This window comes from Colossoma macropomum, unplaced genomic scaffold (assembly GCF_904425465.1).
Source record: "Colossoma macropomum unplaced genomic scaffold, Colossoma_macropomum, whole genome shotgun sequence".
In the NCBI taxonomy this organism is placed as follows: domain Eukaryota; kingdom Metazoa; phylum Chordata; class Actinopteri; order Characiformes; family Serrasalmidae; genus Colossoma; species Colossoma macropomum.
In genome coordinates, this window is record NW_023494787.1 from 42,716,331 (window position 1) to 42,740,707 (window position 24,377).

Consider the following 24,377-nt stretch of genomic DNA (forward strand, 5'->3'; position numbering starts at 1 on the left):
TCCCCCCTCCGCTCCGCTTCACTTTACACTGCTTTTACAGGGGGGTTAGTTAGCTTAGCTTATCAGCAAGCTTGGCGACTCAGCTAATAACTTCTGCCAAAAGGCGCAGAATTAACAACTCAGAATTAACAACAATCACATAAAACCACTTTCTGTGAGTCAGGACTGTCGAGGGAGGAGCAGCAGCTGAGATGTGGAAAGAGAGCACAGTTACAGAAGCAAAGTTGGGACCGCAATGAAAGGACAGGAGAGGTAAGAGAACGAAAACTGTGGAGCAGCGATTTTTATTCTCTTAATGGTGAAAAGGACAGACTGTATCAGTTAGCTGAGTCACGGCGGGCTGTGTGTGTGAAGCTCCAGCTCCAGTTGACGCAATGTTACAATGTTAGCTTTGGGTTTCTGTGTGAAGGCAGCTAAAGCTTTTCTGCTGGTCAGGCTGGTCAAAGTGAGAAGATTTCCGAGTTTCAAGGTTTGGTCAAGAGTCGTCAATAACTTGGAACAGTTGAGACTGGCGTACTTTTTCTGACATGGCAGAAAAAATCCCCTAAGTAGGCTATAGTCAAGTCTAGGGGTCCAAAACAATCCCTTGTCCCAGTGAAAAATCTCTTAAAGGGGAATTCCAGCACTTTTTCAAAATTTCTGAAGAAGTAAATCGTTAATGTGTACACAAAGTCATGCAGAGTGGTTTGGTGTGAAATGTCCCGTTGTAGAGAAACTTGCCGAGTCAGAATTGTTCACAGTGGTGGTGATGGGAACCAGACGTCTGAAGAGTTTAACGCATCTAAAAGCTAGCTACCTCAAAGTAAACTATTATATGAAATGGTTATGAATACGTTGCCTGAGGCTTGAGACGTTGTTTTATGTTAGTTTTGAGAATTGTTTTTGGCTTAAAATCTACTTTTAAAAGATGTGTGACACAGAGGTACATGTCCCCAAAGAAAACTTTTTTTTAGATTTACCTCCAATATTACATATCGGTGCTGTCGGAACAAAACCTCGCATCTCAAACATGGTAACTTTATAGGAGAAGGAAAAAACATGCTTTACATTCAATGTATGTCAATAGAACCAGACTTCTTTCCAGGTCGTTTTGGTCCATTTCGTTTGGTCCATTTATCACAAAATACAAAATACATACAATGTAAAGGGCAACAGACATCTTCAAATTATGCCAAAAACTGAAAAACGACAAAAATGGAGATACAAGGTTTTGTTCTGACAGCAGCGATATACAAACTCAACAAACGCTGGTTGGTCATTTTGGATGGTAGATAAAATGGCTATATTTGTGTTGTGGTGTTGACATTGTGACCCCTGGTTCCTATCAGCACCACTGTAAAGAGAAAGTTTTACTACAGTGAACCGTTTCACATCAAACCACTCTGAATGACTTTGTTTACATCTTAACCATTAAATTATATGGAAATTCTGAATTCCTCTTTGAGATTTACTGTGGTAAGGGGAACTGTGGGAGTGGGTTGGCACTGTTGTCATCAAATCCGGTCCCTTCTCTGAACAATCTAAACTTGTACTCATAGGGGAAAAAGGGGATTTCTCTGAAGTGTTATTTCCTGACGTCTGGTCAGGGAGACTCGCCAGGGCTGTTGTCCAGCTTAAGTGCTTTCAGTTTTCTTTTCTTGATTTTTTTTTTTCTTTTCTTTTATTACAATGACCACCTTGTTTATTTCTTTTAGTGAGGGCAGGAAGAGCTTTTTGAAAGGTCATTAGAAAAAGAAGCCTAACTGTGCTATCCATCACCATTACATTGATTATAACTGTATTAAATCTGTGGTCTGAAGATGAGATGTTGTTTTGAAGATTTTGTAGAAGTCTTGTGCTTAAGAGCGACACTGTGTGCCTTGAGAGTGCTTCAATTCACATGAATGAGATTGGCTGTCAGTGTAGGTTGCATTCTTTTGGGCTATGTCATTCTCAGGAAAGGCTCTGACTCTAAACTTAGACCGACATACAACAAAAGTCAAGCAAAAGTACTGTATAATATAAACATTGCTGTAAATAAGGCCTTCGCAGGATGTTTAAAGTAAGGGTTTTCGAGGATAACAGTGTTTTTAAATCTGTAGTGTTTGTCTAATTCTTGTTCTTGCTCTGTAGCTCACTGTAACTGGCAACAGCTCAGTAAATACGCCACAGTTAGTGGACGCTAAGTACACTTGAGATATTGATTGCTGCCCAGAGCGACCTCAGTGGAAGAGGAAGATGGTATGACAACAAGGTCATGACTTTGCAGTGGGATACAGTATCCATTTCCTAAGTAAAATGAACTAAGCTATATTTGCTCACTTTGACCTGTAGCCTTGCCTCTAAGTATGATTGTAAAATAATAGCAGTGGAAAAAAGAATTGATTCATAGACTGCGATTCTCTTCTGGAAAATTCTGAATCAGTTTACAAAATCCATTACATAATTGGATTCACATAATGCTCTGTGCTTATACAGTAAAATAAACGAACATGTCTTTAGAGACTTTATAAATTAAGATGCTTTGTCACAGGCTGGCTTGGCACTAGTTTGTGGTCCCAAATTGGTCTCATTTAATGTGAAATAAAATGTCTGGAACCATAGTAAATATAGTAAAAATGACCCTAAACTTAAAAGCATACACATTAAAAATATCTTACCTGAATGTTACAAGCTTCTTTTGTTACACGCTTCACGTTTAAGCCAGAACTGACACAACGAGTATTCAGACCAGTCTGTGTACAGTATGTGCAGTAGAATTGGGTTGGTGATGACATATATTATAACATTTAAACTTGGGTGATATGGCAAAAATATTATATCACAATACTTAAACACAATACACAATATGGATCACAATATTTATTTTTTCTGAGGTTTAATAAGTTGGAACAGACAAAATAGAACCTTTAGTGCCACATAGTTCTTATATAATAAGAATATTAATTTACAAATTTTTATTCAGTGTTTTAAAACTGCACTAAATCCAGTTAAACATGTGGTCAGTGTTCTTCAAGTACTGACGATGTCCACCATATGCACAGAAAAGCAAATTGTGATGTATTTTATCACAATAACAATAAAATATCATCATATTTCTCATCCCTAATTGAAAGCCTCTTTACACACCAAAGAAAGTGTTAATGATTGTATAGCAAAAAAGTAAAATGCTTATGAAATTACTGTGCTCTACTTTATTTAGCTAATAAGCTGACAATAGTAAGTTGCCAGCCCCATTAAAAAAAAGTCTTGGTCCAGTCTAGAACAACAAAAAAAAATATAATTTCTCTTATATTTTATTTTGTATTGATATTTTATAATTTCTTTTATAACTAAACAAAGGCTATGGGTCAAAGTAAACAAATATTCAGGGAGCTCCGTCATATGTCGTAACTTCATTGGCACTTTTTTAACACCTGCGCTTTTTTTTGCCTGTCCTGTAACACATTCACTATCTGACACCTTGGCTGCTCTACAGCTGGATGTCATCAAACTAACATAACAGAAGCGCAGACTGTCCATTACAGTGCCATTACAGTTTTCGTCTGACTGCACGAGATCAGAGAGCCGGCTACAGAACGGTATGAATGCCACCCGCGTTATGCACCGTCAGTAACTGCGGCGCCATTCTTACCGAGGGTGCAGCAGAGGGTGTGCTCTCTTATCGATCAAAAGACAAATAGATTTTGCCTTCATTCCATCGTCTAACGCTGCTGTTATGATCTGCCAATAAAGCTCAGCCAGTCTCCAGCATATTGATTCCATTAGGCCAGCACTTTAGAACTACGCTACACATTCAGAGAAAGAGTCTGCTAACTGTTTTGGGTTCAATTTGGATAAATATTTTAGAGCCAAACTAAAGTCTCCTTGTCATTTTCTCGTTGTGCCACGGCTATTTCCTCTGTGGTTTGACGGTACAGAACTGGGGTTAATTTATTAATGAGGGAGTCGGCAGCAAACGTATACATTTATATCTGCCATCTTTAAAAACTCTTCATTCAGAAATGGATTTGCTTGTACGTTTATAATCGGACATTGAGACCTTATTATGTCAGGCCAGTTTAGTTCTGGCTGCCTCTGCCTCTGGAACCAAAATCTGCTGACATGAAATAGGAAACCTCACTTTCTCATCCACTTTTCTTCCTGAAAGGCTATACGTGTTTATTTTTAATACACGTTTATTTAGTTTAAACTGGTTAAGCCAGTCTAGTAGTATGTCTTCACCCTTCAGATATACACAGATTACATGCAGGTAATGTAGCTGCTTCTGTGATATACATGACTGTTCCAAAGTTTGGAATCAGTTTGCCATATGAATATATTTTGTTATTTATATATTCAATAATAATAATGATAATAATAATAATACATTATTGTTACAAACTGTTCAAGTTGTCTACCTCTAAATTTGATCTCCAGTTGTAATTAATGTAATTAATTCTTTATATTCTGTATTTTTCATTGTTTAGATTTTTTTCAGGCTAGGTGTCAGACCTTTTGACCTTTTGAAGCTATTAGAGTCGTCATTCGTACATGTTATGATCAGACATGTGTGGAGGCTGGGGTAGTTCCATTTCATAGAAATATTTTTAAAAATAAAGTGAATATACTAAAGCTTATAAACATAATCCATTTTTGGATGCATGGAGATTCTCTCTTGAATGATTCTGGATCAATTCACAAAATGCCAATATCTGATTTTTTTTTCCTCTGTAAAATAAACTTTACAAAACTTTATACAGTAAGATACATTGGTGCAGTCCCAAATTGACCATACATTTCATATATATATATATATGAAGTAAAAGGTCCAAAAAGGGGTAACACCCAAGCTGATTTGCATATACAGTGGGGTCCAGAACTCAGAGACCACATTGAAAATCTGGGATTTTGTTTCATAAAAACCTAGAAATAAACAGCAAGTTTTAGAAAATGTAACAGCAAGTTTTTGTGGAAAATGTAAAAAAAAAAAAGGAAAAGTTACAAAAGTGAAATGAAAAAGAAATATTCAAGATGTTGCACTATTTCTAGGTCACTGTTCACATTTAAGTAAATCTGTGAGATTATTAAGGCATTTGTGCAAAATGGTCAGTTTTTTTAGTCTTATCTTTTCTACTGAAGATCATATTCTGACGACTCTCAGGAGGATTTAATCTGCTTGTCTGAGGCTTTTAAAGACTATTATTTCTGTTTGCAGACAAACACTGTTTTTATTTGTTTAAACTTTGAAATTCTGATTGAAGCCTACTGTTACAAGTACTGTCACAAGACTAGAGCTAGACGCTGCTTCTCCAGCCCAAGCCAGCTCGCCTCTTTCACACACTGCTATGTCACACTGCTGTATAAATAATTAGATCTGCTCCAGATGAAATCTAGATTTAGTGCATCTTTACATTTGAAAATAATTTGAAAATTTGAGGGCCACATTAAAATACAAACACCAGGAACCAAATGTTAGACAGCCATATACATTCTAATGTCTAATGATTTGAAGTGTGAGCTTTAACAGGGCTACCACATTAGACTCATTTATTACAATTATCTGCAACCTGATTAATGTCATATTATTGAAAACATTTATTCCAAACATTTGAGCATTACTGCAATTGTTACGTGTAACATTATGTTTTGCATATTTTAGGAAGCAGTTTTTTCCGCTTACTGAAGTTACATTAACAATAAAGTCATTGTTTATATGAGATTTTATATTTAATGACTTTGACAGTAGCTGTTCTTTTTCTGATTAAGGCCAGGCTTATTCTGTCAGTAAAGCATCCAGAATCCTCCTTTCCTCACTTGTGGAAAATATTTGATAATACCCAAATACACATTTCATGCTGCGCAGAAAGCAGCATATCTTTTTAGGTTCTTGCTTTCTTTTATTTTATTTTTAAACCACAGGTTTCAAAAGGCTCTAAGGTGTCAGGTTTGTTGTTCTGATTCTGGTTGTGTTGAAGAATTCTTGACCAAAGAAGTTAGTCTGTATGCTTTGAAAGCTGATAGTTTTTCAAAGAGTGAGAACTGTGTAAGGGGATGTCCACTGATTTTTCAGAATATCTAGTTCAATAATTGAGACGTAAACAAAGTCATTTGATGTAAAATAGTGATTTGTAGAGAAACTTTCCAGGTCACAATGTCTGCAACACAAATGTCGTAATTTTAGTTGCTATCCAAAATAACCAGTGAACCTAAACATGTGTTCTGAGTTTTATTTGTAATGTTAATAATGGTGAACTAGTGAAAATACTGATAAATCTGAAAAAAAGTTTTCTTTAGGTACTGTGTTGCAGTAGAACACTATGCATAGACCTGTTTATCATGACTGGATCTCACAACAATGTTTCTGGCATTATTTTTTACCATTTACCATTTCTGTATATTCATTACCAGAGCTTTCTGAAGCATATAAGTTTTTAAGATGTCTGCTTTCTGTCACCACCTCTGTGAACAATTGTGACTGTGTAAGTTTCTTTAGAATGGAGCATTTCACATCAAGCCACTTTGAATGACTATGGTTATATATTAATGTTTTAATTATGCAGAAATAAAAAAAAAATGAAATTCCTCTTTAATGGCTGTGTCAGCTGGCTGCACAGAGAGCATTGTTGGTATTAGTTCCAATATTTCATTGATTCTTTACTCTTTCTTTTTGCCCCAGGTTCACAGTGCTGTGGGCTCTGCTAAATGTTGCTGACTTTGGAGAACTGTCCAAGCCTAAGTGGAATCATCTCTCTACCCCTCAGTAACAAAAACTGTTAAAGCTCTTCTCTTTTAAAGAGGAGAGCGAAGGATTTGCCGGATTTCTGCTACCACCACAACAATCTCATCGCCATGACGACCTCATCCCTACGCCGCTCCATGAAGAACATTGTGAACAACTACACGGAGGCGGAGATCAAAGTGCGGGAGGCGACCTCCAATGACCCCTGGGGTCCTCCGAGCTCACTCATGATGGAGATCGCGGACTTGACCTTCAACGTGGTAGCCTTCACCGAGGTCATGGGCATGGTGTGGAAGCGCCTAAATGACCACGGCAAAAACTGGCGCCACGTCTACAAAGCGCTGACCCTACTGGACTATCTAATCAAGGCAGGGTCTGAGCGTGTGGCCCAGCAGTGCCGGGAGAATGTCTACGCCATCCAGACCCTCCGCGACTTCCAGTACATCGACCGTGACGGGCAGGACCAGGGCGCAAACGTGCGGGAGAAGGCCAAGCAGCTGGTGTCTCTGCTCCGAGACGAGGAGAAGCTCAGGCAGGAAAGGAGCCAGGCTCAAAAAACCCGTGAGCGTATGGCCGGGGCCAGCAGCGCTATGGCCTACGGCTCGTTACCACCACCCTACCCAGGACACCGCACCAGCCAGTCAACCATGACCTCCCTGCACAGGGAGGAGTATGTCCGCTCTCGAGGCTCACCATCCTCCCATAACTGTGAGTAGCACATAGGAGTTTAAATCTTTGACAGTTTGTTGTGATTACGATTCTTTAGGAAACAGTTCAGTGGATCTGAGATTTCACATTTCACCATCATTCGCTTTGATTCAGTAAAATACACTCAATACATAAATGTGACTGGAACATGGGTGTCCAAGATTTTTTAGTTGAGGGGCCAAAGTGGCAATGTGGGAAGTTGTTTTGAGTCAAAGTGCTGAAACTTTAAGCAGCATGCGCATAACATCATGCAAAATGTAAACCTTTTTCATTATTTATTTGTTTTGTTTTGTTAATTTACATCAAGCATAATGTGCTGTGATGTGACAAGAGTGCACATAAAACAGACATGTCATACCACTTTATGCGACTGAGTTGAGTGGTGAGCAATCACATTTATATGCAGTAAGGAAATCGATAAAGTCACACTCAAGTGAAGCTACAGGCTAAGAATTCAATATTCCAATGCACATTAAGCAGGAGATAAAATGGTTGGAAAATAAGTAACACAAAAGGTTACATTTTTACATTTTTTGAAGTCTAAACAATAATATTAGACCACTTTGGGTCATAGAACTAGCCTGCAACACTGCATACGCTTTCACTTGCCTGTGCTTTAGTGACCCCATATGTGGCCAACATCCCTGCCTCCCTGGCCAAAGAACATGAAACATTATTAGCTAAACTTGCAATATAAACCTGATCTGCTCTTTAATGGGCCAAACTTTAATTGGCTTTTTTTTTTTTCCGAGTTTTAAATCAGTTGCCTGTTTAAATAACTCAATCAAATAAAGTGCTACATTGAAAGTAAGAGGCAACTGGCTACTTAGCGCAATAGTCATGTAATTGTACTATAACATTTTGGTACAGGTGTAGCAGCAGCTTTCAGATACAGCACAAGTGTTACCTGTATAACGTTATTTACATCAAGATAACTTTCTCGTGGTTCAAATCAAACATCTACATGGGCCAACTTTGAACATCCCTGGACTAGACTAACTATTTACATAGTACTGGGATATAGACGATAAAAACAGTACAGCAAGCTGTTGTTGGATTCTGTTTTGACCATACTGAGTGCTTTTTTTCTTGAGTATACTTTTAATCCATTGTAACCAATACTTACAATCCAGATCAATACAGTTGAATCAGCACTTTCAGATCGATGCCTTTTTCCACTCCTGAAAGGACAGTGATGCAATGAAAAGGCCTGGGCCTCATGAGTAATCACATATGCATGCCACTAGGTCTGTTTTCTTTGCCAGCAGGAAGTGAAGGTTTGGTTTGTTTTAAATGGGGATGGGCAGCACGATTCACACTGCTGCGCAGTTCGGGTCAAAGATTTTTATTCAGCCAAAATTCTTATTTATACAGTTTTCACCTTGCAGCAAATCGAGCCCTTCAGCATAGACGTGCTTGCTGTTCTTTTAGTTTTGTACTAGAGCTGTGGAGCTGATGTAGTTCACAAATAATGGAAGCTTAAACAATTAAGCAGTGCAGAAATAATCACTTGCCACCTCCCTGATACCACATTGATTGGCTTATGTGGTTTATGACACTGTATGATTGATAGTTATCTACCATCATGGACCAAAACTGCATAGCCTGATTGCTGTCTGCACCTTTTTAAAATAGATTTTATAGACAGTATGTCATACAGAAATTGAAATCACACAGTGAAGGTGGGAGATGTGGCAAAAATGTTATATCAAAATACTTTGACATTTCTCTATATATGATATGCCTTCACAATATTAGTTTTTTCTGAGGTTTGATAAGTTGGAACAGACAGATGTGCACTATTATCATTTAAAATATACTGTCAAAAACTATGAATATAATGACAAATCCAATCAAACATTTTATAATTTTAACTTTGTCATAAAACATTCACTTGGTCTGTCTTCTTTAAGTATTGACGATACATACAATAGACACAGAAAAGCAAACTGTGATAAAATGCATCTCAACAGAGATATATATATATATATATATATATATATATATATATATATATATATATATATATATATATATATAGTCATATTGCCCACCTCCATGACAAAAACAAGATTTCTGGCTTAAACATCACTTTAATACAGTTGCTTGACAAAAGCAGCAAATGATTTAGTTGTAGCTTACAATAAATGAGATCTGGTTAGGGGTGAGCAAATATATCACGATACTAAAGACATTTTCATATTTTGACACACAGATACAATACAGTAATAGTTGTAGATTTAAATAGTAATATCAAAAAGTATGATTAGTTATTTGGTTAGTTAGTGTTTTTTAGTGTTTCACATACTATACTGCACTAACCCAAATAAACAGGACTAATTATGCTCTCTTTATATTGAAACATGCCATTACTTGGTTAAGTAATGACTTTATTCATGTTATGCTCAGAAAAGCGTATTGTTAGTTTTTCACGATAACGGTGAAATATTGTCATATTGTCCTCTCAAAATCTGGTTGCCACCTTTTAGCAACATGTAGTTTGCATGTTAATTGATGCTTCACTTGTTACCAGGGTTCAACAGACATATTGATATGTCAAAGTGGTGCACTGGAGACCTTCTAAGGTGCAGTTACACATTCCAGTTTTAAAAGACAAATGATGGTGTTTAAAAACTAGCACAGTCTGTGTGATGTTTAATATTATGGGAAATTGCAATTGAAAAATCCTGCAGGCCATTTCAAGGCTGCTTTATTAATGATTGATCAGTTTGGGATGGAAGTAGCAAGGTGACCTTGGCTTATGTTGCTGTTCATTTCTAACAGTTATAACGCTGTGCTTAAGATCAGCGTTAATGTGAAACCTTTCCTTTTGTCTTCCTCTTCACGTAATCTGTGTGAGTACAGTTGTTGTTTTGGCAAAACTTGATATAATGAGCACCTGCATTCTTCTCATATTCCCCTTTTCACTTCGATCCAACTAGAAGTTAAAGCTTCAAGTTATGGCTTTCACTATCAATTGTATTAGTGATTGTATAATCTACATTTTTACAATTTACATAGATTATTATGACGAATACGAAGACCAAACAATGAAAGGGACTTAAAGTAATCATAAGTCAAAAAGTCTAATTTAAAGCTGCAGTAAGATTTAGTTTTTTATTGAAAGAAGTAGCACTACTGAGTCAGAAAAACACCCTAAAATATGCTGCTGCAAGTCACCCTGTAAAGCCTGATATAATAACTTAAAGATAGAGATGTCGAGTCAGATTTTGCAAGTTTTTCAGACCACGTCATACGTCTTCACATATTAACGTCACTCGCACAGGCTCAAAAAGAAGATTCAGCTGTTTAGGTCTCAAATGCAAAATCAACATTTTACTGATGAGGTTTTGACTGGTTTGACTGATTTTTCTTTGAATATTCTTTCAGTGCACTCACAAACAGCCTATTTATCCGCTTAGGGAAGGGGTCCGAAGCACAACCCACGTTACAACATGTTCCTCCAGATCCTCTAAACTTACTTGGTGTGGCTTTAAACAGTTTTCCCCTTATCTCTGTCTGCTAAAAGTCAATAAGCTAAGATTTTTGTTGTCCAAGTTTTTGTCCTAGTTTTGCTCTGAAGATATGATGCTAATGTATCTTACAGAGTATGGCTGTGTCTGTTTTTTGATGACATCAGATATTTTGCTCTGAGCTGTGTTTGTTGGTGTGTCCAGTCATGAACTTATCAGTGTTGTGTTTTTTTATTTCTTTATTTATTTTTGGTAGTAGTAGCAGCGTGTGTGTTCGATTTTTTCCCACAATTCAGCAGTGAGCCAAGAGTATTGGATGTGTATATGTCTCTACAATTAGCCCGTCAGAGTAGATGTTATGCTCCATTGGCTTTTTCTGCTCAATTTCGTTCCTCACATATTTTATGAAGCTGGCCAACAAACCAGGCAGCCATAAGTACCAAGATGTTCTCTATTTGTTTGGAGCCACACTGGATTTTCTAGATTTGTGACATGTTTTGTGACGTATACACCGTAAACTTTAATTAGCTGATTTTACTTGAAACACTGATGCAAGTTATGGCCTCAAAAAAATAAGTAAAGTTACTTAACAGGTTCAAGTTTAAATAACTTTGTATATGAGTTACTTTCTCATTTTCAGTGATTCACACTTCTGCAGAAAGTAAGAGTGACTGAAACAGCCTAATCATTTTAAATGGTGTCTATTGAGCTGGTGGTACTCTACTTTTTCAAGTTCATTCTCTTAAATGAGTTAGTTGAATCAAATACTGTTCCGTATGTAATGTATTGACATAATTAAAAGGACTCCATTTTCATACAGTAACAAGTAAATGGCTTAGATAAGACAAGAATCACTCATTTCTGGGGACTCTTTTTGCAAATAGAATTATTTTAATAAATTAGAAAGATAACAGTAAACAGAAAACAACAAAACCGCTAAGAATGCAGAGAAGCTTTTTGGGCAAAAGACTCTTCAGTCTGTATGACATATCCAAATTAACTGATCTTAATTAGAATTACCTCAGTAACTAAAGATTAGACAAGAAATAGTAAATGTTCTAGATTTGTATTAGTAATTTTAACAAATAAGTAAAGTAAACCAAAGAAAATTAAGTTAGTAAAATTATTATGTTTAACAGTGTGTGTTGACTGTAACTGGGAATATCTCAGATATAAAGCACTGCTTTCAAGGACAGAATAGAGCACATATAAACTCTTCTAAGTACTTTTTCCACACCTTAGGCAAAGGAATACATGGTTAAACTTTGACTTGGAGCAATGTGATTTGACTTGCAATTGGTAACCATTTATTCTGATATTACCCAGAAATATCACAGCATTCTGAGGAAGTTGCATGGCTGGGATGCAGAGATTGCTGTAACTCTGTGCAGAAACTGCTAAATCAGAAAGTGCCTTACTGTGAATATTTAGTTTTGAGTAATCTGTTGGCCTGCTTCCATGTAGCTGTGGGAAAGTACTGCAGTTTCTAGCTCCTCAGTGCTGAATGCCTGGCATGTTTTTAAAGCGGTCGCTTGTGTTTCTTTTTCTACTCGGTGCGTCTGCAGGCTTTACTGGGCTTTAGGACTTGTGGTCTGAAAGCAGCTGTGAATGTCATGGTTCTGTTAAAGTGATAGTTCCTTTAAAAATGTAATTTGCACTCTGATTTACATTTATAACCACTAATTAATGCAGTTAATTTATGGCAAACAATCACTGAGTAAACTCACACGGTTTCTTTTCTGTGAGCAGTTGTTTTTATTGTCTTTTCGGTAGCAAGTATACATTCCAGTTTACACACACACACACACACACACACACACACACACTCACTCACACATACACATTTTCTGAAACCACTTATTCTTCTGGGTCACAGGGGGTGCTGGAGCTTATCCTAGCAGTTATTGGGCGGAAGGCAGGATACACCCTGGACAGGTTGTCAGTCCATCGCAGGGCAGACAGACAGACATATACATTCACTCACACATTCGCACCAAGGGGCAATTTAGCGTGTTCACAGTTTACAGATTATCATAAATCCTAAAAGAATGTTTCATTCAGTGTTTAAGGTTTAGGGACACTTGAAAGTATATATATGTGTGTGTGTCTGTGTGTGTGTGTGTGTGTGTGTGTGTGTGTGTGTGAGCACTATATTTCAAATACGAAGCATTCTGAAGGTTAATTTTAGGCATAATTTTAGGCCTTGCATGATGTTAATTGGTAGTCATAAGCTTCCACTACTTATTAGCTACATTAGCCTTGCCGTTTTACTGCAGAACCAAAGAAGCAAATATCAGACACTAATTGTATCCTAGCTGATTGACGACATTTCCTTAGATTCAGAAAATTCTGGATAATTCAGTGATTGAGATGTAACCAGTCATTCAGAGTGGTTTGATGTGAAATGGTTCATTGTAGAGAAACCAACAGTGGTGGTGATAGGAACCAGGGGTTCCAATGTCAAATATAGCCATTTTATTTACTATCCTAAACCACCAGTGAACGCACATGCATCTTCTGAGTTTTTATATGTAATATTGATGACGGTCAAATAGTGGTAAATCTGAAAAAATAAGTTTTCTTTGGGGACTACTTTGCTGCACAGTGCCTTGCATGTATCTCTCCACCATTAATTTAAATGATTTAAAATAGACTTTAGGCCAAAACTTTCTCACAACTAACATAAAACAATGTCTCAGGCTTCAGGCAAATTAATCATGACCATGTCTTGTAGTGACCTTCTGTGAGGGAGCTTTCAGAGGCATTAAACTCATCATTCACATCTATTCTATTTCTATCACCAGCACTCTGAACAATTCTGACCCTGTGAATTTCTCTTGAACAGAGCATTTTACATCAAACCACTTTGAATGCCTCTGTTTACTTCTGTGGAATTCCCCTTTAAGCTGAGATTTAATGTGCAGATGGTGATGGGCAGGTGAAATGGCATGGCTTATTCTTTTCCGAAGTGATACCCAGGCCATACACAGGGTTTTAGGAAGCATTGCAGTGGTAAGAATCAGCACAGAGCTGATGTCTGGCCCTCTAGCCTCCCCTGGCCTGGCATCCAGAAGGGTCCACTGCCAGACCAAACATGGACCTGTGTGTGCTCAAGCCTGCACAAGGAAGAACAACCAACACCCCCCACCACCCCCACCCTAAACTGGCCCACACAGACACCCCATTGTTCTTACTACAGAGTCAAAGAGGCACAGGGAAGCAATCCCAGCCTGGGCTTGGAACCGCAGTGATTCGGCTGCTACTATAAACTTAATATGCAGAGGCAGTGCCAGACTCACACTGGCATACTGGCCTCCACTGGCTTTTTTTTCCTTTAATGAATAAATATAAGGTTGAATTGAGCTTTTTTGCTTTCTCTCTTCTTCTTCTTCTTCTTCTTCCTCCCAGCCTCCTCTTCCTCCCCTCATCTGGCCCCTGATCTGGAGCAGGCTCGTCCTCAGACCAGCGGGGAGGAGGAGCTGCAGCTGCAGCTGGCGCTGGCCATGAGCCGAGAAGAGAGCGAGAAGGTGAGGATCATACACTTGCGAGCTACTACAGCATCTGCCTGTGAAGGATGGGATGGCACTAGTAGGGCTGCACGATATAGACAAGATACGAGTACAATGATAATATTGCAACATATTGTAATAGATTGTGCAATAGATTAAAAAACTCATAATTCAGTAATCAGTAAAGGTGAGCTTGCACTATTTTGACCAAAATAATTAACTTTAGTATATTACATGAATTCAAAACACTTTAAAGTCAACCTGAAATCAATGTTAACCCTTTTTGACGTTAGTTCATGTCTCTGGTCATATTAAGCCCAGTTTATCGTATCATTTCAAACATAGCATTCTTATTTTTAAATAATCTTCCCTCAGAATATAGTGACTTTTGCCTGCCTCAAATGTTGTTTAATTTTGGATTGTAATTGGGGTGGGGAAAAATGATATTAAAGGGAAATTCTATCTGTTTTTCAAAATTTCTACATAAATAAATTGTTAAAATGTAAACAAAGTCATCCAGAGTGATTTGATGTGAGATGCTTCACACTAGAAAAACTTACTAACTCAAATTTCTTTAAAATGGCATTGACAAGAACCAGGTGCTTCAATGTCTATGGCACAAATATAGCTGTTTCATTTACTTTATAACCAGCTACATCTGCATTTTTAAATGTAACATTAACAATGCTAAAATGGTGGTAAATGTGGAAAAAAAGTTTTTCAGGGTACTATATTGACTCACAATGTCTTGCTTGTACCTCTCTGAACTTAATAAATTCATAATTTAATGTTTTCAGACATCAGGCTGTGTATCTATAACCATTTCATGTAATAAGGCTCTGCGAGTGAGTTTTTAGAGGCATTAAACTCTTTAGATGTCTGGTTCCTATCACCACCACTATAAACAGTGCTGACTGTGGTAAGTTTACCTAGAACAGAGCATTTTGCATCAAACCACTCTGAATGACTGTTTCCATCTTAACAATTTAACTGTGCAGACATTTTGAAGAATCAGTGGAATTCTCCTTTAACCAAGAATAATAATAATAATAATAATAATAATAATAATAGTAATATAATGTATAATATGTAATCGCCTCCTTCCATCAGCCCCACTGTGATGGCTCAGAGACCCTCGGAAATACATCACAGTACAGAAGAAAAAAAATCATGATTTCCCATTCTGTTTGACTATAAGAGAATTCAAGTTGACTCAAAACCCATCTGGAACTGTGATTGGTCAGGATGATCACAGCACACAGTAAAAATCACAGATGTGTTAGAGGGCTCATTTGCATACTACAGCCAATATCTCAGATAAGGGTTACTTTTTAGATGTTTATAAGAGTTTGATAGTTTTATCATAGTCGTTTCTATTTTCTGTGTAGTTACAGACGACAGGTCACAATCCAAATCCTTAGTTTGCCAGCTGTCAGCTGTCTGAATCAGCAAATTTGCACAAATTTCAAATGTCATGCATTTTAGGGTGTGTTCTTGTCAGCTGCTTTGAGTGCCTGTGAGTTAGATATTTTTCTCCTTTGTTCTTTGTTGTGGCTTATATTTAAAGTGCTATAAACACCCTTAATTTCTTAGTGAGCCATCATGAAATATTACTAGAATATTTATGATAGGAAATATTGCAGCACTGGCACCAAATTTGCATTTAAGCTAATTGTTTTCCCAATTGGTTATAGTGTGTTTATTAGAAGTAGGTTTAATATAGACTAAAACCTGTTCACTTTTTAATGCGATGTCTTCTGTATCTTGTATGTAGTCTAATGTATCGATATCAGCAAATGTAGATGTTAAAATATATTATCTTCTATTGGCTAAAGTGCTGAAGTGCAGAGCTTTCACATAAGCTCAGTTCACAAATTGCAGTCATTATCTGACACTCATTGTTCACGAATGTGGGGAGAGAGCATTATCATCCCCTGTGCACTTGAATTGATGTTGCTGGGCTGTCAGATCTCACTGTGGGGAGCCTGGTACTGTACTGAAGCATTGATCCAGTCCTCATTCATCAGCTCAGTGAGCCATATTGATGTAGAGGGAGTAAAAGATCTTGCTGAACGTTAACTCTCACTTTTCAACATGCACATCAGAACAGATTAAACTTATGCATGTGTGTTAGTCCAGTAGTCAGAGAAGTAGTATATTTAAGCTTATTTTTTTGAGATAATGTTTTTTTTTCCTTTCTGTTTCTGTAACTGTTTCCTGAATGTGTATTAAGGACACACAGTGCCATTTACGCGGAGCACGAAAAACTATTTGAGCGTTAATAGCGCCCCCCTTGTGGAGAATCTTCAGCTTGCTAAACTTTAGGCAGGCAAGCAGATCCATGAGGCGCTTTGCATCTAAAAACAGGCTTAGTCATATGAACATGTCTGATGAACATTTAAAGTGACTATCAAATTGACACGATTTTCACCTTACTAATGTAAGGACTGTAGTTGGGCACCCCTAACCCCATGCCCCATCTTCTCTAGCAACCTCCTCCTGTGGATATTGATGAACAGACCCAGCTCCAGATTGCTATGAGCCTCAGCAAGGAGGAGGCTCAGAAGGTACTGCACTGCCTGGAATAACCTGCTGTACCATCCGTCTCTGACCTTTTTCCATAAGCTCAATGCCTCACAGTTTAAGTGTTTTATGTTTGCGATTAACATCGCATGTACTCCCTGCTTGCCTTTCCCCCGTCTTTTGCCTTTTATCTTCTTACCAGTAGAAGAGCATGCATCCTTTCTTTTTCCTAACAGATCCAGGCTGTTGGTTTCACTAACCAGCTTGTATTGCATCTCTCTCTCAGACCAATGGGAAGAGATGCCTCCCTGTTGTGGTAAATTGGGCATGAACCCTCTGTTTCGGTGTGGCAAAGTGACACTTGTCTCTTTGCCTGGATATTTTATCTAAGAGGAAGAAAAAACAACTCGCCGTCATGCATGCCAAACGTGTACCAATCATGTCCCAACCCAACATTTTTTTTCCTGCTGTTCTGACTGTCTTTTAAAGAAAGTGGTTCCTCCTCCTGCTGTTGCCTTGGACATGGATGAGGAGACGCAGCTGCAGATTGCTCTGAGCCTCAGCAAGGAGGAACATCAGCAGGTAGGGCCCCCCCTACCCTGTATCTCTTTCTTATACCGCTTCTATCTTATACATCATCTATTTGGCTCCTGTTTAAGAGGTGGCTCTATTGTCAGAAGCTTGCAAATTCGATTCTCAGATACTCACAGCCGTCTAAGGCGCAGAGTCAAAGAGAGTGTAAATGGCCTTCTCCCCCCCATCACTCACTGTGATGCTAGCCAATGCTAGGGAGTTTGTTGGCTGAAATAACAGAATTGGAAGTTCACTTTCTCCTGCAAGTGTGTTGGGCTTTTTAAAAAGGCAGCATTTCACGTGTCTCTGAGGAAGCATGTGCTAGCATTCACCCTCCCAGCTTTTCACATTGTGAAGCATTTCGCATTGTGCACTGGGGTAGACTAAACTAGTGGGTGAGAACTGGCTACAACTACCTTGAATAAGGTAGTTTTAGATTCTTCAAAGTACCTCATTTGCTTGATGCAGCATTACATACTCTAGGCATTCTCTCAAGCAGCTGGAATGTTTTTACAGTGGACTTGAAGAAGTTGCACATACGGCAATACATATACTGAACACCAATTGGAGTCGCGCTTCAAAATATATATGCACTTTTTAAATCAATTTAGGCATTAAATAATCTTTTAATACTTTTAATATATTGTCCAAGTCCTGTTCAGGCTTGATTAGTTTGACCTAGGGAGGTACTGTAATTTAAAAGAGCTGTGTGAGCTGTGAGTTTAATCCAGTCTGAATCTGCAGTATGCATGTGTAATTACAGCCTGACAGTATAATTGTGAAATGAATGGTCTTCTGAACCTAACCTTCTGCTGAACCTGGAGCTCCCTCAGTAATAGTAGTTGTATTCCAGTCCAGTAATGTAAGAACCTATTGATAGACTCTGCTGTGTGGTGTGGTTCTGTTGTTAGCATTTAGGAATAATCCTTTTTAGTCCAAAAGGTCTTTCTGGTCATGAGAAACATATTCAATGAAGTGGGTCTGTACTTTAGACTGGTACTGTATTTTCCATGTTCTTGTCATGTCTATATATAAATATCCAATCTGCTCTCAGGCAGTGCTTAGGAAGACTGCTATTCTGTGATGCTCTCAAACTAGCTAAATCCCTTCTACCCCCTCTCCACAAACTTCTGTCCTTTCTCCTTCTTCTTTCCACTCCTGCTTTCTTTACTGGCTTTGTACAGTGGAGGCACTCTCTAAATTATGCTTATCTCAATTGTTCTTTCTTTACAACTTTGACCAGTAGAATCATGATGTTCTAAAAGATGCCTTTACATCGTGCAGCACCTGCTGCTCTTGGTGTTTGATAGGAAGTGCATGCATGATTGGTCAGAGTTGGTCAAATGTGTCACAGTGGCTATGTTCATGAGCATTCCTTCGATCTTGATATGTCCCCTATGTCAATGTCTGTTGGTTGCTAGGAGCAGCGAAGTCGCCAGGGAGATGAGTCGCTGCTCCAGAAGGCTCTTGAGGAGAGTAAACGAGAAATGGAAGCCAAAGGCGGAGGGGTATGAAAAAACAGCCGTTAAACATTTGTCTTGACGGTTTCAAAAGAACTCACTAATTTGTGTTGTTACTTTGCAAATGGATGCGCATACAAAAAAAAAAAAAGAATAGAATTTGCTATATGGGCTCTGCTTTGATGACTGAGCCTAGCCCAGTGTTTTTAGACCCTTAGTGCATCTAAAGGTCCTAAGACAGTTTATTGAAGTGTCAGCACAGCTTATTTATTTGAGAAATTACATTTCAATATTGATTCAACATATATTCATTCACTATTGGCAAGACAATGAGAATGCACTTGAAAAACCTAAATATCTGAAGACTGAGGCAATGCACCTAGAACAGGGATCGGCAACACGCGGCTCTATTACTGCCCTGTTCTGGCTCCACAGCAGAATAAGATTTTTAGGTAAAAAGAAAAATAATCCTCCTTTGCAGTAAAATAAAGCTCTGCCGTTTAACACAGTTTTAACAATAACTGGTCTTAAACGCTGGAGTTAAAGTAGAACTGCTAATTCACCAACCTTTAAGCCTGAAGATTGGCGCGCAGACTTCTGGTCACACAGCAGCGCAGATAACAATCTCGCCTAGCTAATAGCTAACGAAAGGCAAAGAGAGATTTAAGACGAACATCAATAATTTGGAGACAAATGGACTTATTTGCATTCATAAGCACTGAGCTGGTTTCCTGATACATTTCATCTGCAACGAGAAACTGTCAAACACTAAAAAGTTGCGAAGCCAGCTTCTCGTTTGAATTTTCCCATTCAAAATTCGAACAAGAAACCCGCGAATGAGAAGCTGACTTCAGCCTTGTAAAAAATCAGACGTTGAGAAACATATTTTACAAGAAATTATTCTACTTTTGGAAAATTTTCCTGCTGATGATGCAAGAAAAGCTGCTATAGCTAAGCTAAAGCTTAAAGCAGAGCAAAGTAAGTCTGCATTTTCATTTACATTCAATTTGTTACTCTATACTAACACATTAGCACATGCTGAGACATATACAGCCAAGACGGAAAAATGGACATAAAATGTTGTGGCTCCCAAGATGGTTTGATTTTTGCGGAAAGGACAAAATGGCTCTTCTTAACATTTGCGTTGCCGAAGCCCTGACCTAGAACAAGACATGCATATTAAATCCAACCTTAAAACATATTGCTGCATTTCTTACTAGACAATAATATTATAAATACAAAAATTAACTTGGTTATTTTCTTGTTTTTCAGCAGAAAAAATTATAGAGGTTTTCTTGTGTTGTAATGCAAAAAATTCCAAGTGGGCACTCATTTGTTAAGATCTTGTAGGCAAGGCTGTCCCATCACCACTGTTATACTGCTATTAGCAACAGAACTACGAGGTGATTATAACAGATATTTCTAGTGTGACTGTCAATGGGGAGAAGACAAAGTGCTTAGATTTAATTTCTCATTGCTTTGAAATTACCTTTTAATCTTAACATGTCTATCGCAATGCAGTTGATTACTGATTAATTAGTATTACAAGCAAATAATTAATTTTGCTTGTAATAGTAAGTAGCACAGAGGTTTTGAAGTTAATTCAGGTCAGTTCTCAAAGTCTCTAAACTGCAAGTGTGAATTGAGACTGAAATCATTGCAAGTCAAGTCTTTGGTCAGTAATGTTAGTTTAGTATTGTTATTAGTATTGTGTGTATTGTGTTGTGTATAAAGTTAACCCTTATTATAAACCTGTCAGGCTCACCGTAGCTTCACATAATGGGCCTTTCATTATGGAAAAAACATTTAGTCAGGACAGATGCAGAACAATTTAAAACAGTTTAGTCTTTAGTTTGTATAGCACGTATGCTAGCTAGCTAGCATAATAGCTAATCTGGTTGGAGTTTTAAATTGTAAAGGGATATGATCTGTAACTAAAACTTCAGACAGATTATGTGACAGTGTAAGATAGATTACCTGTTGTCCTAGCTGGCATACTTGCAATCCATATCACATGCAAGGCAACCATTTCAAATTGTTTGCCTCCTTTCTCTTTTACATTTACTCCATGTAGCGCTTAAGTTCTCTTCATCAGGCTGAAAGTTTTTTTGTAATGAAAGGCTTGTTACTTGACGCCATATCAAACCTGATGCCACTGAGAGCTGCAGGAGAATGGCATTGCAGTAAAGGCTGGGCATGAAGGTAGCAAAACTTAGATGCAAAGTCATGCACATAAGGTTGAAAAGGATGCAAGTTCCCATCTCTGCTAAGTAGTTTTAGTAACAGTTTTAGATCATTCTTGACCTAAGACACCTACACACAGCAAATGATTTTTCTTTTATTAAAAGATTGGATGAGATCTAGGGACAGCTCTATATCTCATTTTTGGCACTGCAGTCTCTGGAATGCAGGGTTTAAGAGTGAAGAGTGGTGAAGAATGACCTATAAAAATCTCTTGTTTGAAAGTGCTACTTTCTCCCCTCCCCTGGCAGTCTGCCATGTTGGATCTGGTGGATATTTTTGCTCCAGCCTCTGAGGCGCCCCCTGGTGCCAACCCATGGGATATGTCTGGAGCTGGTGCCCAGGCCCAGGCTGCAGGCCCGCTGAGGTCTGACCTGTGGGATTCTATGGGTAAGGTCTTCTGCATTCTTTCTACAATGCATGGTTTCCACCCTGTTTAACTTTGAACCTCCACAAACCATAAATTTGCTTTATCAGTGTATTTGTTTTTAACAAATCATATTTTCACATAGAACCTAGCTCCTCGAGTCGCAGTATTGGTAGCCCTTGGATGGCCCCTATGGGATCCAGTGCTCACCATCAGCCGTGGGACCATCCGCAGCGCCCTCCTGACCCATGGGAAACTCCACAGAATGTCACCAGTCCTGTTCCCCAAAGTCAATCATGGGTTTCACCTGCTCCAGCTGGTATAAACATGCTATTTTACTAACAATTACTAACAAACCTGTATAAAACATATATATCAGAGATGTTGTTGTTTTACTCATGTCATTGTGTGGCTTGTTTTAGCAGCCACAGGAGTGGATCCCTTCTCCCCCCCTACAGCAGACAATAAAGGTGCTGCTAGCACTGTCATAAGCTCATCTCCGCGTCCTGGGAGTCCCTCGGGTAATCAGAATTAGTTATTTGACCTGATGTAATTAATTTAGCTCAATCAGAATCTTACTGACTTTTTATATTGGGTAATAATGAAGATTATTTGTGTTTATTGTAAGATGGAGATCTTTTTGATGAGGCCATGGATGGAGGTCAAATGGACGTTAATGGCCGTAGTGAGGAGAGTCCAGAGTTATTTGATTTGTCCCGCTTGGGAGAAAGTCTAGCAGAACCAGCACCTCGAACCTGTCGTACTCCACAAGCCTTCCTGGGCCCTGCTGCTGCCTCGCTTGTCAACCTGGATGCTTTGATCCCCTCGAATCCTGCTCCTAAGAACTTAAACCCATTTTTAGCAGGTGAGACCAAGTGGAACGTTACAGCATGCAGTTAAAAATTATAACTTAAGTTTGCTTGGACGAAAAATATTTTGAATTTTGAATCAAACTAATGCCCCAGCCATCTGCTAAACAGAGCACAACTGGACATGCTCTGGACAAGGAGGACTTTGTTTCCTTCTATCATGTAGTGCAATACTAAACAATCTGTTAGCTGTATAGCTCACACAACAGAATTGGGCAGAATTGGGAAGTGTGCTTCTCCAGTCACTTTCAACTATCTAGTGACATTGTATGAGCTGAAAAAGAAGAGGTGGCCAGCTCCATGTGTCGCAGAGGAGACGTGCTAGTCCTCCTTCTGTTGAGTTGCTAGGTTCTGTGTGATCGGGGCAGGACTAGCTAGGAATTTCCAGTAACTTAATTGGGTGGTGGTGTTTTTTTAATAAAAAGCTTGGATAAAGTCTCCTTCTTTCTCTTTCCCTTTAGGTATGAGTGCTCCCTCAACCACCAATCCGTTCCAAAACGAACCGCCCCGGCTCACACTTAATCAGATGCGTCCCAGCTCCACATCCCCTGCTCCCACCTCCCTGCCATACAGTGCCTCTCTGCCCCTGCCTGCCAGCAACCAGCCTTCCTCTTTACCCAGCTCCCTCACTCAGCCTGCCCAGGGACCCATGGACATGCCTGGAAACTTGCCTCAACCACTGCTACCCTTGGCATCGGCATCCACACTCGGACAGCAAGACCACAGTCAGAACCCTTTCCTATGAGGGCCAGTGTGAGCAGCGCCAAAACTTAGCCCTAACGTAAGCTTGCTGGCCTGAGTAATAATGCCTGCAATTAAGTGACAATTAAACCACAGCCTTGGTTGAAAACTGGAATTCCCCATTTAAAGACACTACTGTTTTATATTGGCTTAACTCTTTTGATAGCCTTCTGGTTTTGCTTTTTGCTACTGCTGCTTATCGTCCTTGACATAAGATTCAGCTTTATGGGAGGATCCAGCTTTTATAGTAATTCACAAGCTAATGACACAAGTAAAGGAAGTTATGAATTCATGATCTAATCCTACGTTCCTTCCGATCCTCACAGTTTGCTTCTTAGGACTAGCTGTAATGACCATTAACATACACTAATTTACAGTACACTATTAAGCCTAGGTCAAAAACCTGCTGTTTGCTTTCTAGAGCTACTTTAGTGTTGCTCCATTAGTCTAAAATGCCCGAGGACTTCCTGCCCCACTTTCCTATTACACACTTATGCCTGATGTCTATGAGTTCAATAGCATGGGAGCTAGCCAACAAACTAATCCAGTTAATGAAACAGTCCGTCATTCAGTCTCTGACCGGTGGTTCAGATGCAAAGCACCACTGTTACAGTGGCCAGTTACTTGGGAACAAAATCTCTGTTTATTGTTTTTGTTTTTGTAATATTTAAATGAGCACTGAAATTGGCTGCTAAATTAACATACTTCAATAAGGGAATGGATTTACTGTGGAATTTGGACTGAATAATAGCAACATGCTAGCAATGTACGAATGGGAGACTGTTACATATGAAACATTTCTCATCAAATATAGGGATGAAAAGTGCAACTTTGATCTGTTGCTTGTTTTGACAGTGTATATTTATTTTTCTTCATTGGTATGTGTGTCATGTGCTTCATCACTTGCTTCCTGAATCTCAAAATACCGTTCAATAGCTAGAATGTTTCAAACTTTGGAAAAATCAGCGGCTTTTCTCATTACACACTGTTCTAGACCGACAACACAACATAATATTCAACCTAATTTGAAAGCTGGCCCAAAATGTTTAAAACCGCATCTATCTGAACATAAATCGACAAGATTTGCTGTTTGGTTGTGGATCATACGTTGCATTATTATAATCCACATGATAAGTTAGAAATTCATCACCTCATTCTCCTCATATCACCTTGCATGGACATAAGAGTGGAAACTGATGATTGCATTTCTGTC

The 24,377-nt window shown here is 38.5% G+C and overlaps 1 protein-coding gene across 3 annotated transcripts; it reads left to right on the top strand.

Annotated features, from left to right (window-relative positions):
- Positions 1-23,987, top strand: epn3a (epsin 3a). 3 transcript variants are annotated; one of them, XM_036567442.1, is made up of 11 exons: positions 1-252; positions 6,638-7,408; positions 14,290-14,408; positions 16,880-16,957; positions 17,403-17,495; positions 18,908-18,994; positions 21,439-21,577; positions 21,700-21,873; positions 21,977-22,075; positions 22,183-22,419; positions 22,885-23,987. In XM_036567442.1, the coding sequence occupies exons 2-11, from the start codon at positions 6,811-6,813 to the stop codon at positions 23,166-23,168; spliced, it is 1,908 nt and encodes a 635-aa protein (XP_036423335.1). In that variant the 5' UTR covers positions 1-252; positions 6,638-6,810; the 3' UTR covers positions 23,169-23,987. The 3 variants fall into 3 exon arrangements, with proteins under 3 accessions (XP_036423335.1, XP_036423336.1, XP_036423337.1); XM_036567443.1 differs by having other exon boundaries at positions 21,980-22,075; XM_036567444.1 differs by lacking the exon at positions 16,880-16,957.
- Positions 23,988-24,377: the final 390 nt, after the last annotated feature.

Coding starts and splice junctions, on each gene's coding strand:
- epn3a (XM_036567442.1), top strand. CDS start 6,811: ATGACGACCTCATCCCTACGCCGCTCCATGAAGAACATTGTGAACAAC. Junction 21,578..21,699: donor TGACCTGTGGGATTCTATGG/GTAAGGTCTTCT, acceptor ATTTTCACATAG/AACCTAGCTCCTCGAGTCGC. Junction 21,874..21,976: donor GGTTTCACCTGCTCCAGCTG/GTATAAACATGC, acceptor GGCTTGTTTTAG/CAGCCACAGGAGTGGATCCC.